Here is a 15284-nt window from a genome sequence, read left to right on the forward strand (position 1 = left end):
ACCAAGCTTCCGTTCGCAATAACAGAGGTCGTTTTTCCACTCAACAAACGTATTTGCTTAATACAGCTGAATGTAAAGGTTGTCTGTATAGTGTCACTTGAATTGGTGTATTTTAACGTGACGCTATTCGGCGCTGCCTCGGGTTCATTTGCACAGGCGCAGCTGTCCGACACACATACTTCCCAGGGCAGACAGCGCATTACTTTAAGCTAGCCATACAATGTTCTGGGAACTTTAAGAAAAACGACAAGCGTTGGCAACGATCTTCAGAACTTCAAGGTGAATAATCTGCTGACTGGGTATTTCTGAAGAGAGTAGAGCCCTTAACCAGGACAACTGCAGCGGTAGTACAGGTGCTATACTGGAAGCCAATTCGTTATACAGTTGAAACTCGATTTAACGAAGTGATGACCACGCTCGAATCATTTCATTAAATCGGGAAGTTCGTAAAATTGACAAAAATTTTCCGATCCTCCCGAGTCTAAAATTGCAACGTAGAGAAATGCAAAAGCTACCGCGGCATTGTATTGCCGCTGATTCAGCCATCTGTCGCATAAACAATGAAATAACGAAAGAAACCACCGCCGCCCCTACTGAGGCGGTGTTGTACTGTTCAGTGCACGGGCACGGCGTACAGCCTCGTCAGAATAAAGCTAGGGATGTGACCATGGCGTGAAGATGTTTTAACGCGATTGCTTTAGAGCGCACGCTCGGAGAAGAAGTCATCTGTGTCAAGATTAGGAAAAAATCACAGCTTTCTTTTACCCATTCATTTAAGAAAAAACTTCGTTAAATCGAGTTCGGCCAAGTTTGTTCCGTTAATTAGGGTTGATGATAACATTCAACCCTATGGGTACCTGCCGGCAAATGGAAATTTCTTCGTTAGATCGGGAACTTCGTAAAATCGGGTTTCGTTAGATCGAGTCTTAACTGTATGTGTGTGCGTTGTCTCCAGCGGCGCGGGCAACGGCCTGGACGGCGACATACCTCCGACCAGCTCAAATGAACACGCTTTTACACTCCTCCGCTACCGTAGTCGAGCCTTCTCCCGCAACCGCCAGGGCTGATCCGAGCGGGGGTGTTGGCGGGACAGGTAGGGGGTGGCGGGAGAGGAGGACGGCCGCCGAGAGCGCCGCGGCATTGAACTCTCCTTCAGGCAAATTACCGCGTCCAAGCAAACACGGACGGCCACGGTAGCTAATGAAAGCTGTTCGTTATAAAAAAGGATGGGCAAGCTACAATCAGACCATAATATATGATCATTGCCACTAGGTCAGAACGAAAGCTAGAGCACTAGAAGCAATGGAGTATGTTGAAATAAGTAGAAACATATGCACGTTTTGTTTTAATTATAAAGGCGTTGAATGTGAAGGAATGTAATATTGAATGTAATAAATAACGCAAATATGAAATGACGGGGGGCGACGCCACCTTGGAGCTCCTGCGCCAGCTCACCGTGGCGGCATCCTGGATTTTTATTTTTTCAAAAGCTGTGGGAAATTTTAGCGCTGCGCCGCGATCGATTGGCAGTCAGCCTACATCGAGTGCCTCACCAGCGGCGTCTCCTCGCCTCGGACAGCTGGGATGATGGCGAAGCACTCGGGAAAGATTGGAGGCGACATTGGAGAGGCCGGAGAGACGGAAAATGCGGCTGTCTCCGGTGCGGGTGTCTCCGGTGGCTTCGTGACTTGCTGCGACCTGCGTTGAGCGAGGGGAGACACCACGGGAGACGCAAAGTTGACAGTCACTTAAGTATTTGAATGCGAAAGCACCATGGCCTCTCCAAGCTACAAGCTTGAATTAAAACTCCACCCTAATGCACCTTGTTCTAATTTGTACCAACGTTAACCCATCTCAATCCCCTTTAACCTATCTTAATGCACTTAATTCGCCTTCATTCACTTTACTTCACCGTGGCATTTCGCAGTGCGACACGCGGCGAATCCAGCGCCGGAGACGAGACGTCATCGCCTGGTCACGTCAGTTTCGGTATACCATCTGATGTTAACGCCGGACGGACGCCACATTGTTAACTTCAGCGGGCGTCTTGCCTTAAAATTCGCAGTTTCGTTCAAAGGGTGAAACAATGAAAACGACACCAAAGTTTAACGTTGCACTGATGGCGTCTCCGGACGCTTGCGCGATCTGGAGCGTCCCAGTTGCCTTTGGTCGGGTGGCCGAAGAAAATAATTACACAAATTTAGCTTGACGCTCACCACGGTGCGCTAATGCACACGGCTGCTCAGCAGGAACGCTAGTGCGCCTGCCGTGCGCACAACGCTCGTGCCAGCAGTGGAAGCCACAACGCTGCCCCTTGGCTCCGGCAGAGCCGATTGAGCGGAGTCTGACGCCGCATCGTTCGTCGCTTTTCGAGCCAAACGCAGGCCTTTTGCGGCCTTTTAATCCCCAACGCGCAGGCTGCGCATGCGTCGTCAAAGCTGGACAGCACGATAACGCCAACGCCGACGGCGCAAGTGCACCTCGAGCGCTCATTAATGATAACGCTTTGAAGTATTCGGCACGGCTAATCCTCGCATGCTTGCCTTCGCACTCACAGCATACGGCGCGCTGGCCGCATAGGATCTTATGGCCCATGGAGTTTACGTGGAACATAGGCTGGAGTGTCCGTACAATTGCCGTGAAAACTTCGTTTTTTTTTTCTTCGCCGACGATTCGATCTTAATCCTAAAGAGATAAGAGTGTTAGCCAGGGGACAAAACAAGCAGCCTTTATAGACCCTTAATGGTGCTTCAATCATTGTCATGTATACGGCTACGTTGGCATATCTCACTCCTGGAACTGGTAATACGTTCGCTTCGCAGTAAGCGGAAGCTTGGAAAGACAAATATGCAGGAACGAACGATCGAACGATGTACGGATAGAAACGCCACCCCCCAAAAAATGATTTTAGTAGCCTATACTTAGGGAACGTTGATAGTCTATCAACAACAAAAGAAAGGTTTCCGCGACTTCTTTTTTTTTTTTTCTTATTCGGTCCGTTTTACCTGCTGCTGCGACATAAATGAGAATAAAATAAATGAGGTGGATGGAAGGAGGCGGGAGCAGGAATATGCAGGGCCTTCGGAAGAGCCTTGGCCCAGGTCTATTAAGGTATTCGCGCTGCGGCCACTCCGGTGGATAAATTGGGGCAGGTGCGCGATGTTGTGCCTACTCACGTCCTTTTTCTGCATTATTCGCTGCAGCTTTTTAGACACTATATGCTACAAATAAAGTATCATTCTATTTGTTTTTGAATGTCGAAATGTCCTAACTCTTAATTCTCGCAGGCACATCCACGTATGACGTTGTGCGTTTGCTTGACTGCTTCTTCAAAACATTGTTATTCTGTGTACAGGCCGCAACTACGGTGACGAAGAGCAGGATCTGCGGTCATCTACAGCGCGTTTCAGCGTCGACAATGCTATACTGGGCTAAATATTCACAGAAGGAAGAAATAAACGAATTTTTGGGTAGAAATAAAGACCGAGAAAAGTACGCCAGAATTTTGGGGGGAATATAAGAAACTCCGTGGAAATTTAGCCGGAAATGCGGCAGAAATGCATGAACATTACGTCCCAGCCCTTTCAGGCCCCCGGATCCATGATATAAACCGCGTTCACCACTTTACAAAACGTTGAGGAGCTCACTCGACACACACGTCCTCCTGCCTCTTCGAGGAACGAAGTGGAATTGACGGTGGTGCGGACTAAAACATGATGAGGTGCACTGAATATATATATATATATATATATATATATATATATATACGCACACGCACACACACACGTGATGGCCGGGGCCCGGCCTTCATCAAGAGTGTGATTGCAAGCACCCAGAGCTCAATTTCTACATTTTCTCAGCAAGAGTGTCGCATATTGAACAAAAAAATAATAAAGTATACGGCGTCATGAACACCAACTCCCGCACGGCACTCGCGCAGCAGCACACATGTTTTCAGAGTCGTCATTTCCGAAACCCGTTGATTGTCACACACTTCAGACCCTATTAATATTGGTATTAGAGGTAAATAATATTTGAATTTAATGAAAAGCACCACGTGCGAGTCAACGGCACATCGATGGGCACTAATATAGGTCCGGATTGCGCCAACATATTCATGGGCGCACTGAAATCGGAGTTCCTCGAGACCTGAGCGCTAAAACCAAAGCTTCACACAAAGTTCATAGACGACGTACAGTACTAATCTGTTCCCATGGCGAAGCAGAGTCTTTGAAGTTCATTTCTCAGTTAAACAATCTCATTATGTCATATATATTGGGCTTCCACAATCACCTTTCTGGATCTCAGTGTAAGAAGTATTCGCAACAACAAGCCTGTCACATCAGTTTACAGACAAACGTCCGTTAAGCAGCATTACTTACATTTTTATAGTAGCCATGTAAAGCATTGTAAAACGGCAATCCTTTACAGCCAAGCTCCTTGTTTCAAGCGGATGTGCGCCAAAATAAAGGACTTTGCATCGAACTGTGAACGACTCCTCAGCAACTTACTACGCCACCGTTATCCTCCCCCTGTAATCTGCGACGCGATGCAAAAAGCAGACAACCTTGACCACCAAGCGCTCATCAACAGTAAAGCAGCTACCCCAGATTCCTGAACTAACCTTATCCTCAGATATTTTCAGCGTCAACTCCCCACATAGATCGCATCCTCCAGAAGCATCGTACCAAAACCCTTTACCAAGCGAGGAAGACGCGCCAAATTGTTCCCGAACCTTCCCGGGTGGTACAAAGACGAACCAATAACATCAGAGATGTTGTCACGTCCTCCAAAATTAACTCGGCTAATTTCGAAAGAGCTGGGCATACCATGCAGAAAACTTCGATGCAAACTCGGCCCCATGACGAGTACCGCTAATGTTGCCAATATCACCACGTCTTTATTTTTTCATTCAGAATCGAAGGAGATTACAACTGCGACGCTTGTAACGTTGTATATCTCCTCGAATGCAACATTTGCCGCGCACAATACATCGTACAACCCATTTAAGGTGGCACTTCAATAATCACAAATCACAAGTAATAATATATACCGCAGCTTCCCCTCTCTAAACATGTGAACACAGTGTTATAAATGCGCAAACAAGCGACAACAGAGAGAGAGAGAGCACACAAGGACAGGACTGCGCCTGTCTTTGTGTGCCCTCTTTCTTTCTGTGGTCGTTTCTTTCGCGCAGTTATGAAACTGTTTGCCAATATGAACCAACTTGTCCAACAAGAAGTCCTTCTAAGCTACATGTGAACACACTAGAGCGCCCCCAGAAAAAGAACTTGAGGCCGCTATGTTGAAATCAGAATTCTCCATTCACTCTACGACAGAGAAGCTTGCGATTCATTTCTAATACGCAAGTTCAGCCCAATTTGCAGGGCAATTAACGAAAACATAGGTAGGCTGACGTGTATGCACAACTAGCAAGAGACAGGTTTTCAAGATTGCAGACATTTTTTGTGCACCAATGAATATTTTTTCGACTCTTTTGTGCATTCACTAACGGTTATATATGGTATATATTATATATAGAATGTTCATGAAGCTATATTTATATTTCCGCATAATCTATTACAGATTAGAAAAGTCGCTTGCCTCTAAAGCGACTTTTACCCGAAGTCTCCTCCATCACTGATGGAAGTAAAGAAGTTATTATTATTATTATTATTATTATTATTCTCGCCCTTCTGTTATGTTGATGTCTATTATTCACTTTGTAGTATAACTTTAATTTTTTTTTATACTCATTTTCATAAACGCCTGAACTTTGTATAATGAACACTTTGCCCGCAATCACGAAAGATACCACCAGTGCAAAGCATGCAATGGAATGCCGTTCGCGGAACTCGCGAGATTAGTGGCCATACTATGGGTGCCATATATAACCCCGTGGAAGCGTACTGACAATCTTCGCGGTCTCGCAAAAGGTTCCAGTAACCTCGAACATAGAACAAGAGAAAGGTTCATGCGGCAGCTGCGACCCCTCGCTTGTTTTATGCTTACGTATGGCCTCTCTCCCACGCGTTCCACTGGCTGCGTTTTTCCATCTTACATTTCCCATGCCCCTCGTTCGTCAAGGCTACTGAACGCACGCGTGCTTGTATTCGTTGACTAGCCACGTTTCTTTTGTGTTTTTTTTTCTTACTAGAATAACGGCGTCCTTCTTTTGTACAGAAAGAAAAAACATATGCTTCACCCCTACAGAGAAAATGTATAAATACAGCTCTGGATACTTGCAATCGCGCTCTTGATGAATACCGGACCCCCGCCAAAGCGTCAAACGAAAATCCGTTTTTTTTTTCTGCGTTCTGCGTGCCCCTGAACTTAATTCCTTCAATTTATTAAACACCGGATACGAAGAACTACTTCCTTCACACACACACACACACACACACACACACACACACACACACACATATATATATATATATATATATATATATATATATATATATATATATATATATATATCACACTGCTAATGCTCGCGCATTACAGCTGTGAGCCCTTAGCTACATGCCACGTCAGTTTGCGTCGACAGAATCCGCGCGCTTACGAGCCTGAGGCGGCCTCGAGGAGAGGCTTCGGCAGCGAGCACGACGACAGCCCGGCGGTGGTCAACGCGTCGTCGCGCCCGTCGCTCTGCCTCGTCAATAGCGGCTCCGGCGGCATGCACTCCTTCGACTCGGCGCCCGCCAGCGAGCGTCGCCTGCCGACCCGCTGCTTGGCCTTCGGTCGCCGCTTGCCTGCCTCTGCGGCGCTGGCTTTGTTGCGGCGTCGGTCCTTGCCGGTGGCGCCCCGCTGCGGCGCCGCCGCAGAGTCGACGGTATTCGTCGCGGCGACGCTCGCTAGATCCTGCGAAACCACGTTAAAGAGCTCGTCAGTCGCGTATCGCAATCTGTTTTCTTACAAATGGTAAGTATTATATTTGCTGGCCCATGTTTTTTTTTTTTTAATACTGTAGACTTCCATTAATTGAAATCCGGCTCGTTCAATTTTCGGTAAATTCGATCCCGACTGAAGGTCCGGCGTCCCTACCTTTTCGTTGGCCCAAAATTCCGTTATTCCGATCTCAGCATTGGCCTCCGCCGAATAATTCGAACTTAACTGGTCAGCTTCGCCACTGTACAATTGTGTGATGCGGCGAAGCATATCAGAAATGGAAAGGGGCGGCTATCACGGGACATAGCACGCGTTTATTAATTATACAGGCGCGCACGCGCCGCCTTCGGTCACACACAGTACGGGAACCTAAACGGCCAATACTTAGGCATACCGGCCTCCTTTCAAATCCGTTTCTGACGTTGCTGTGGTGATGTGAACACTTGTTTCCCCGCCATGCGTGTATCGTATATTAGACCGTTAACGGCGCGTAGTAGGCGTTCCTTAGTCATACGAGCACGCAGAAAAATCATAGATGTTTTGGTAAAGAAGGTGATAAAATGAAAAAGAGTCGCACATTCGCCCGAAAGGTGAAGCATCAATTGCGATAGGAAATTAGTAGTCAGCTAGCTATAAGGAGTATGAAAATCAAATTATGGGGTTTTACGTGCCAAAACCACTTTATGATATGATACTGAGGCACACCGCAGCGGGGAATTCCGAAAATTTGAACCACCTAGGATTCTTAACGTGCGCCTAAATCTAACTACACGGGTATTTTCGCATTTCGCCCCCATGGAAATGCGGCCTCCGTAGCCGGGATTCCATCCCGCGACCTCCTGTTCAGCAGCCCAACACCATATAAGTGGAAATGGTAGTTTATTTGCAGTTCCACATATAAATATATGCAACAAATCGTGAACACATGACCACGAATTACAAGAGATGTAGGCAGCGAAGGAAGAACGCAAGTTATCCCGTCTCTTCAATGAACGTCAAGGTTTGTTCAACAAAACCGGATATCATCATCAACATCAGCCTATTTTATGTCCACTGCAGGACGAAGGCCTCTCCCTGTGATCTCCAATTATTTTTGTCCTGCGCCAACCGATTCCAACTTGTGCCTGCGAATTTCTTAATTTCATCACCCCACTTTGTCTTCTGCCGTCCTCGACTGCGCTTCTCTTCTCTTGGCACCCATTCTGTAACCCTAATGGTCCACGGGTATCTAACCTACGCATTACATGGCCTGCCCAGCACCATTTCTTTCTCTTAAAGTCAATTAGAATATCGGCTATCCCCGTTTGTTCTCGGATGCACACCGCTATCTTCCTGTCTCTTAACGTCCACGCCTAACATTCTTCGTTCCATCGCTCTTTGCGCGGTCCTCAACTTCTTCTCGATCTTCTTTGTCAATCTCCAAATTTCTGCCCCACACGTTAGCACCGGTAGAATGCATTGATTGTACACCTTTCTTTTCAATGATAGTGGTAAGCTTCCAGTCGGGATGTGACAATGTCTGCCGTATGCACTGCAACATATTTTTATTCTTCTGCAAGTTGTCTTCTCATGAACAGGGTTCATGATCAGCGGATATATCGTTCGTTAAGTTGAAGATTTCGTTTTAGGATAGAATTTCGCGCAAAATAACAACTACAATTTCTAGTACAAGTGAACTATGTTCTGCCCCTGTAGTGAGGGTGCGCGTATGTTGCAGCATGGTAGGGCCCACTAATACGAATCCCGGGTGCTCCGAAGACGTCAACAATATTCATTATTTATTACGCCGTTTTTTTTTTCTCAATAGTTTCTCACAATGTTTAGTAACAACCGCACACGGTCCTCGCTTTTCCAGGCTACATAGGTAGAAATAAAAACCATTTCATTTGATTTTCGTTAAATATTGTGTCCCTTCAGGTGCGTTCAGCCATGTTTATCAATTTAATTAGCAGTTGTAAAGAAAAAAGAAAAAATAATAATATGTGCAACATTATGCAGCACTCACACTGGCTGCCATGGGAGGCTCGGGTTGTTGCGCCGCCGTGGTGATTCCTCGTGCGTTGGATTCTTGCTAAATGTCAAATTCACGGCTGCAGGATAAAAAAGCCAAGGGGCAAGCGTATAAACAAACGTAAATATTGAAACGTAAAATCACGTTCTGCTATAAGAGTAGTGAGTTCTGCTAAAAAGCACGGCACCACAACTTCCCGACCACGGACCATATTTTAAGCGGGTTCGATTCGGTCGAAGTGCTCATCATAAGTCGAAGCTGGTTTGACAATGAGATTCGGTTTGACCGTGAGAGCTGTGCCGCTGTGCTGTGCTGTGAAAGCTGTGCTCTATGATGTCCTTACACTGTGGCACCTAACACTGCGCATTGTATTTGCCTTAAAAGTCAATATGCAATCTTTGCAAAATGTTTCAACGCCAGTCCGCGGGCTACAAGACGCCGCGTGGCCCTGTTAGACTGTTCCTGTATAGTTCACCTTGCATTCTGCAATTCAGGAGGGCCAATGGTACTCCGAATCAGAAGGCGGGTATTAAACCACGCACTAACTAGTTAAACCTCGATATGACGAAGTAGGTAAAATCGGTCATTTACTTCGTTATATCAAAACTTTGTTGTATTGAAATTAGATTTTTTATACAAATAAGTACAGTCGCCAATCGATTTTTCTTACAAGAAAAGCGGCCGCAGAATTTTCCAAATTATTAGGCAATCGAAAAAAAAAAGCCAATTTGAATGAGAACACAGTTTATTTTGATGAACTGATACGGTTTCAAGTCACGTGGACGATATCTTCGCATTAGCGTTACGAATTAAGCGAAGTCAGTCACCCTTTCGCGTGCACTCCGCTCCCGGAGCTGATAGCGTCGCCCGCACAGGGACTACGCCATCATAAAGAGCGCCAGCAGCGGGGAGCGAATGCTTCGTCTGCCTCTCTCTCCACCGAGTCAACGAAACTTGAGATTAAGCAACCTCCAGTACTAAACGCGCTGGAAGACAGCTAACATGATGTCACGCCGTCTCAGCACGCCCTCTTGTGCAGCTGGCAGATTACCTCTAAAGCAGGGTGCGCGGCTGCGTATGCGCTCAGCCGCGCTTATAGCCATGCGCAGCCACAGCCGAGACGCGCGCCAGAAATCGCCAAGCGCCAACTTACCATTTCCCCTCCCCCCGCCTCTCGCGCACGCTTATTGGCATGACCGTGAGCTCGATAGAGATCCTTGTGATGAAAGGAGAAAAAATTGGGGTGAAGTGCAGCGTAGTAACTGTCTCTCCGGAGAGACCACCTCAACCGCACTGCACCGGGGAGGGGGGGGGGAAGGGTATGAAAAGAGTGGTGAAAGAAAGAGGGAAGGAGCAGCAGCGGTCGGACCGCCGTAGGCGTGGGGAGAGGGGTTCAGAGGCGATCAGCGAGAGCGATGTCCACGGCGAACACCAGAATCGCCCGGAAGAGGCGCTTCTGGTTCGAGATGTAGCCCGAGGGGTGCAGTAGATTGTCCACCGTTGCGCAGGGAAGATTGTGAGCTCGATGCCCTCCCCTCTTTTCTTTCGCTCGCACGGGAACGCGGCACTCGTAAAGCCACCATCTTTCTTCTCTCACCCTCGCACACTTTCACTCGCACCTAAAGCACAAGTACGCAGGCCGCGATAGGATTTTATCGCACTTGGAATCTACACGGAACATGATGCGGCTCCACTTCGGCGGTCGCTCTTGTCGCGCGGCGCGCGATCTGAGAGGTGCGTTTGCAAGCAGCCAATTGCAATTCATTCATTTGACAATATGCGTCCACGGAAGTTTCCATTCATTGTCTCGGCATTCCTTCGCGGCGGAAGCGAAGTTTTGTTATATTGAAATCACATACAAACTTTATTATATTTAGCTGCTTAATCGATGCTGTAACACTCTATGGATAACAGTTTATGAAAAGTTAAATACTTCGTTATATCGAGGTTTAACTGTAATTCATCGGATATTGAAATGGACCCCCTCTCTCCCCCGGCCCCCGACGACGTCCATGACCTGCTACTGCTGCTTAGTACTAATACGAATAGTACTAACGTACTACAACACTTTACAGTTACTACTACAGTTTAGCCCTACAACACTTTACTACTGTTGCCTAAGGTGCTGCAACACTATACTGCTATTTCTACTCGTAGTAGTAGTACCCATCGATATGCGGTCTCCGCGGGTGGGATTCGATCCCGCGCCTTTGGGCTCAGTAGTGCAACGCCAAAGCCACTACGTCGGGTGAATCTAGTCGTTCTCTCGAGAGCCAGTTGTATACGCCTCATCGAAACGAACACGACTTACAGCCGCTGTTGTGCTGCGTAAGGGGCACGACAGGGCCGCTTCCTTGCATTTCATAGCCCTGAAGAAGCGTTATTTCATGGGAAGTAATCGCAGCCACGTTAAGAAAAAAAATTTGGCACTTTTAAAAGTAAATCATTGAAAACGAGAGCAAGGTTTAGCGTTTGGCTGTAGCTCCTACGTCGATGTTTTTTAACAATACGCAGCGGCGATACGTTTGGGTGACGCAGCACGCGAGCCGGGTGCGGCACCAGGATTTTTCTGTTGTGAGTGATTTTCAATTTTCGCGGAGGTGCACAGGGGCACTCCATCTGGCACTCCACGGAAGTAGCGGGGGGAGAAGGGGCAACGAGGCAGCGGGAAATATTGGGAGCTCGCCGCCCTCCCCCCCCCCTCCCCCCATGCCCCGGCCTCACCCCTTTCTAGAGCCGTCCCTACACGCGACGAAATTACTGCTACGCAGCAGAAACGGCACCTAGTCCGCTACCAGATGTCTCACAACGCTCGCGTGCAGTAATCGTGCTGAGGGGTGCCGCCTGCGGCGCTGCAGACGTCGCGCAATCATGGTGCACGAAATAAAACGGACGGAAAACCGTTTGACAGAGTTCTCCAGTTTAACTTGCTGTCCGTCGTTTGCACACAGCTGCTCGTGCAGTAGGAACGCTCGCGTCCGGGCACGCACACAACACTCGTGGTAGCAGCGAACGGCACGACGCTGCCCTGACTGCGATGCCGAGCCGACCGAACGGAGCGTGACGGTGCGTCCGTTTGGTTTATATAGTCGCGTTCACAGCCAAACTCGGTGCGCATCTCCAGAGGCCTTCTAACCCTCCACGCGCTGAGCAAAGCACGCGCCGTTGATTCCTTGATAGCAGGACGTAGGCCGCGGTGCCGAGGGCGCGAGTTTCAGCGTAATTGAACGACAAAGCTAGTTAAATTGGGTCAAATTTACTGGTCACAATAACAAAACATGCTATCTTGCTCTAAAGACCAAACAAACCCGAGGGCCGTATCCACATGAATTGTGCAGTGCAGAGACTTCTCGTGCTTGGTGTGCCCTTCCCGTGACTACGCCCCCCTGCATAGTCCTCGCGAAAACCAAACAGTTAACGGCTAGAGGCGACGAGGCTGAGCTCGTGCTAGCTTCGGCCATTTAGATTCCAGATTGCGTTATATAGATATGCTTGAAACTGTACCGTACCTAGTTCATCGCAGCCCAGCGAAACCATTCTGGCGTCTACGTGACCACGTCCATTACACGGTCTCGCCCCTAAGGTCGAGCGGATGCGCGCGTCTCGTTCCCATACAACGCAGCTGACGTTTAAAAATAAATGTTGGGCATCGCCGTGATGGCCGCACATAACGTACCCGTTTTACAACTGCGTACGTCTGGAAGTGTGCATAATGAAACGTACTTAGCGTAACAGGCGGCGGCGGTGACCGTCTTCGCGAACACGCGTCGCTCAGTCCTCCTCTTCTTCTTTTGCCTCCGCGTGTTTGTGGCACGCACCTGCAAAGTATTTAAGCGCCTCCTAGCGGTTGTTAGATACTGCTTACCCTTGTTTTGTAGTTAAAAGAAAGAAACCTAACCACAATTAGCCTCGCAGTATCAAGAAATGCATATAGTTACCTTTCTAAGAATCACGCACTGCAATTGAATGAGTGAAATTGCTGAGTGTTCAAGGGAAGTGGGCTTATAACATAGCATTAATCTTTAGACGAGCATTAGTGTTCACACATTCTTCTCTGAAATGTGCCACGTAACACACTGGCGTACATCACAGTTTTGTACTATTTACACAGTTTACACCACAGTTTTGTGCTTTGTACAACTGCACTGTTTTGAAAATTATGGATAAAAAGAATGCGTTCTTGCCTCTCCTTTGCTTGATCTCTCTCTTTCGCTACGTTGGTTGAGGAAGTGAACCGGCATTGTAGCACTATTTACGTACTCTACAAAGCTGAGACTGAGTCGTGAAGAACAAATACTGAAATGGAAGCCAATTGTACGCAAAGCGCCTCGTGAATGATACGCGCCTCGCATTGAGAAAGTCGGCTGTAATGAAATTCCAGACCGTAGGAGTGGGGTACAGTCAGGCCAAAGGGCTGCAACATTCGAACGTCCTCCAGCGCTTTGACAGCAGCTGCATTGTAGAAAGGAAGGGCGTTGCCTTCTCGGAGGGTGCCGAGCTAGAGTGGGCTCAATGTGAATAGACGAAGCCTAAGGCTAAGGAAGTAGTCCGCGAGGAGCGAGTGCTTGACGTCGCAGTTCACTGTTGTCTGAATCTAGTCCAGCGCATGTGAAGAGCCGTGAAAAAGACATCGAAGCCAGAATATTTTCGTTACACTTGTAAATTACAGTTCTATAGTCCCACGCTACACTATTCAAATCTAGTTTCACTTTACTTCTAAGCATACGAAAAACCGCCTGCTTCTTGGCCAATACCCCATAGTGGGTATGGGCCAGTGTTTAGGATACAAGACAAGGCCACTACTAAAGCCCCTGTTAGCCGCTACAACCTTACCGCGACTCTCCTCGCTGCATCAGGCTAGTTATTCCAGAGTAAATTGAAAATTGCACGTCCTGCTCGAAGCCGGAAGATATATAGTAAAGATGGTCATTATTTAAACTACGTATACAGCTGCAAAAAGAGAAGAGAGCAACGAACGAGTGATATTTGCCCGAGCTGTTAGAGGGAGGTCCAGTGGCGTAAATTCGGCTACCCGTTCCTCAACATTCGATATGACTCGTCCAGTTGAAAGCTGCCCTGCCAGGCTTGTCAAAGCGGAAGCCCAGAATTCTAACATCTGAAATTATTTGGAGATTGTGCGAAGAAGCCTGCTTAGTTGTAGTGTAATCGAGGTACAATACTGAGCCTTTATGCCTGATGATGATGATGTTTGGTGTTTAATGGCGCAAGGGCCAGGTGTGGCCAAAGAGCGCCATGCTAATGTTAATGAGTTCGCAGTGGGCAGATGGGTTCTGTGATCTTAATGTGCCGTAGCTGTAAAGGGGCCTAAAAGAGTTGATCCAAATTCCTTAAAATGTAGGAGTAATAAAATTATGGGAATGACTGTTGACGTGTACTATGAACATTAGAAGGCATTGAGAAAAAATGATACAATATATAAAATACGTGAGATGCTAAAATGTCTGGAGCACTTGTGCCTCACCAGAGCCCTTGAAAGCCAAGGACCTAGAGGCATGTGCTATGCAAAGAACACTATCGTAGATGTATCCTCTGGAAAGAGGATGCACTACGGAATAGTTGGGCTTGCCACGTGTAGCACAACATCTTTCAAGTAAGCGAGGACTTCTTTGGTCTTAAAAAGCGGTTCTACACCAAGAAACATAGCCGGATGCAGATGGACGTGATGGCTGTATGCAAAAGGAAAGTGCTTCCTCCTGTCTCTTTCGGCTTCCCGGCACTCCAGGAAGACGTGGAGGACAGAAAGCCTGTCGCCGCATCTACCACAGGTTGGAGGCTCGTCACCAGTCAGGAGAAAGTTATGAGTGCCTAACGTGTGTCCTATTCTTAGTCTAGTGAACAGGACGTCTGGTCTTCGTGTTTTCGTTGTTGGGTGCAAGAAGCCTAACTTAAGCTTAATTACGTGAAGCTTATTACTCGTTTCTGCGTCCCACAAGCGTTGCCAGTGGCTTCGCAGTTTGTTTCTGAGGAAAGGCTTCATGTCTGCGGCAGGGACTGCAGCAGAACGAGTACCCTGTGATGTCATTGATTTGGCCATCTCGTCAGCAAGCACATTTCCCTGGATTCCTCTATGGCCAGGAACCCAGCATATTACTACATGTCTGTGTGATGAGTAGATGTTACATAAGTTAGTTAATTCGGGTTTAATGGCGCAAAAGCGACTAAGGCCATGCTGCGCCAGTCACAGGACAGTATAAGATCCAATGTTAAGGTAGTTACAGCTGTGTTACCTTAAAGTCGATGTAGATAATCGGTTTCACCTAAAAACTGGAACAGGTTAGTGAATGGCACTAGTGGGGCATCGCCCAATATTAAGGCAGGGTGCAGAGGTATGTGTAAGTGATACAAATTTTTGAAATGTTTC

The 15284-nt window shown here is 47.4% G+C and overlaps 1 protein-coding gene across 2 annotated transcripts in view; it reads right to left on the bottom strand.

Moving 5' to 3' along the window:
• Window positions 1-13029, bottom strand: part of LOC129383109 (uncharacterized) — a 29146-nt gene extending 16117 nt beyond the window's left edge. The window contains exons 1-4 of one of the 2 annotated variants that reach the window (XM_055067405.2): window positions 12626-13029; window positions 8897-8981; window positions 6566-6864; window positions 1554-1698 (exon numbers count right to left, since the gene is read on the bottom strand). In XM_055067405.2, the coding sequence (XP_054923380.1) occupies window positions 1554-1698; window positions 6566-6864; window positions 8897-8908 (456 nt within the window). In that variant the 5' untranslated portion in view covers window positions 8909-8981; window positions 12626-13029. The remainder of the gene's footprint in view (window positions 1-1553; window positions 1699-6565; window positions 6865-8896; window positions 8982-12625) is intronic. The other variant, XM_055067406.2, reaches the window with a different exon arrangement.
• Between the last annotated feature and the right edge of the window lie 2255 nt (window positions 13030-15284).

The sequence above is a fragment of the Dermacentor andersoni genome, chromosome 3 (assembly GCF_023375885.2).
Source record: "Dermacentor andersoni chromosome 3, qqDerAnde1_hic_scaffold, whole genome shotgun sequence".
NCBI lineage: Eukaryota > Metazoa > Arthropoda > Arachnida > Ixodida > Ixodidae > Dermacentor > Dermacentor andersoni.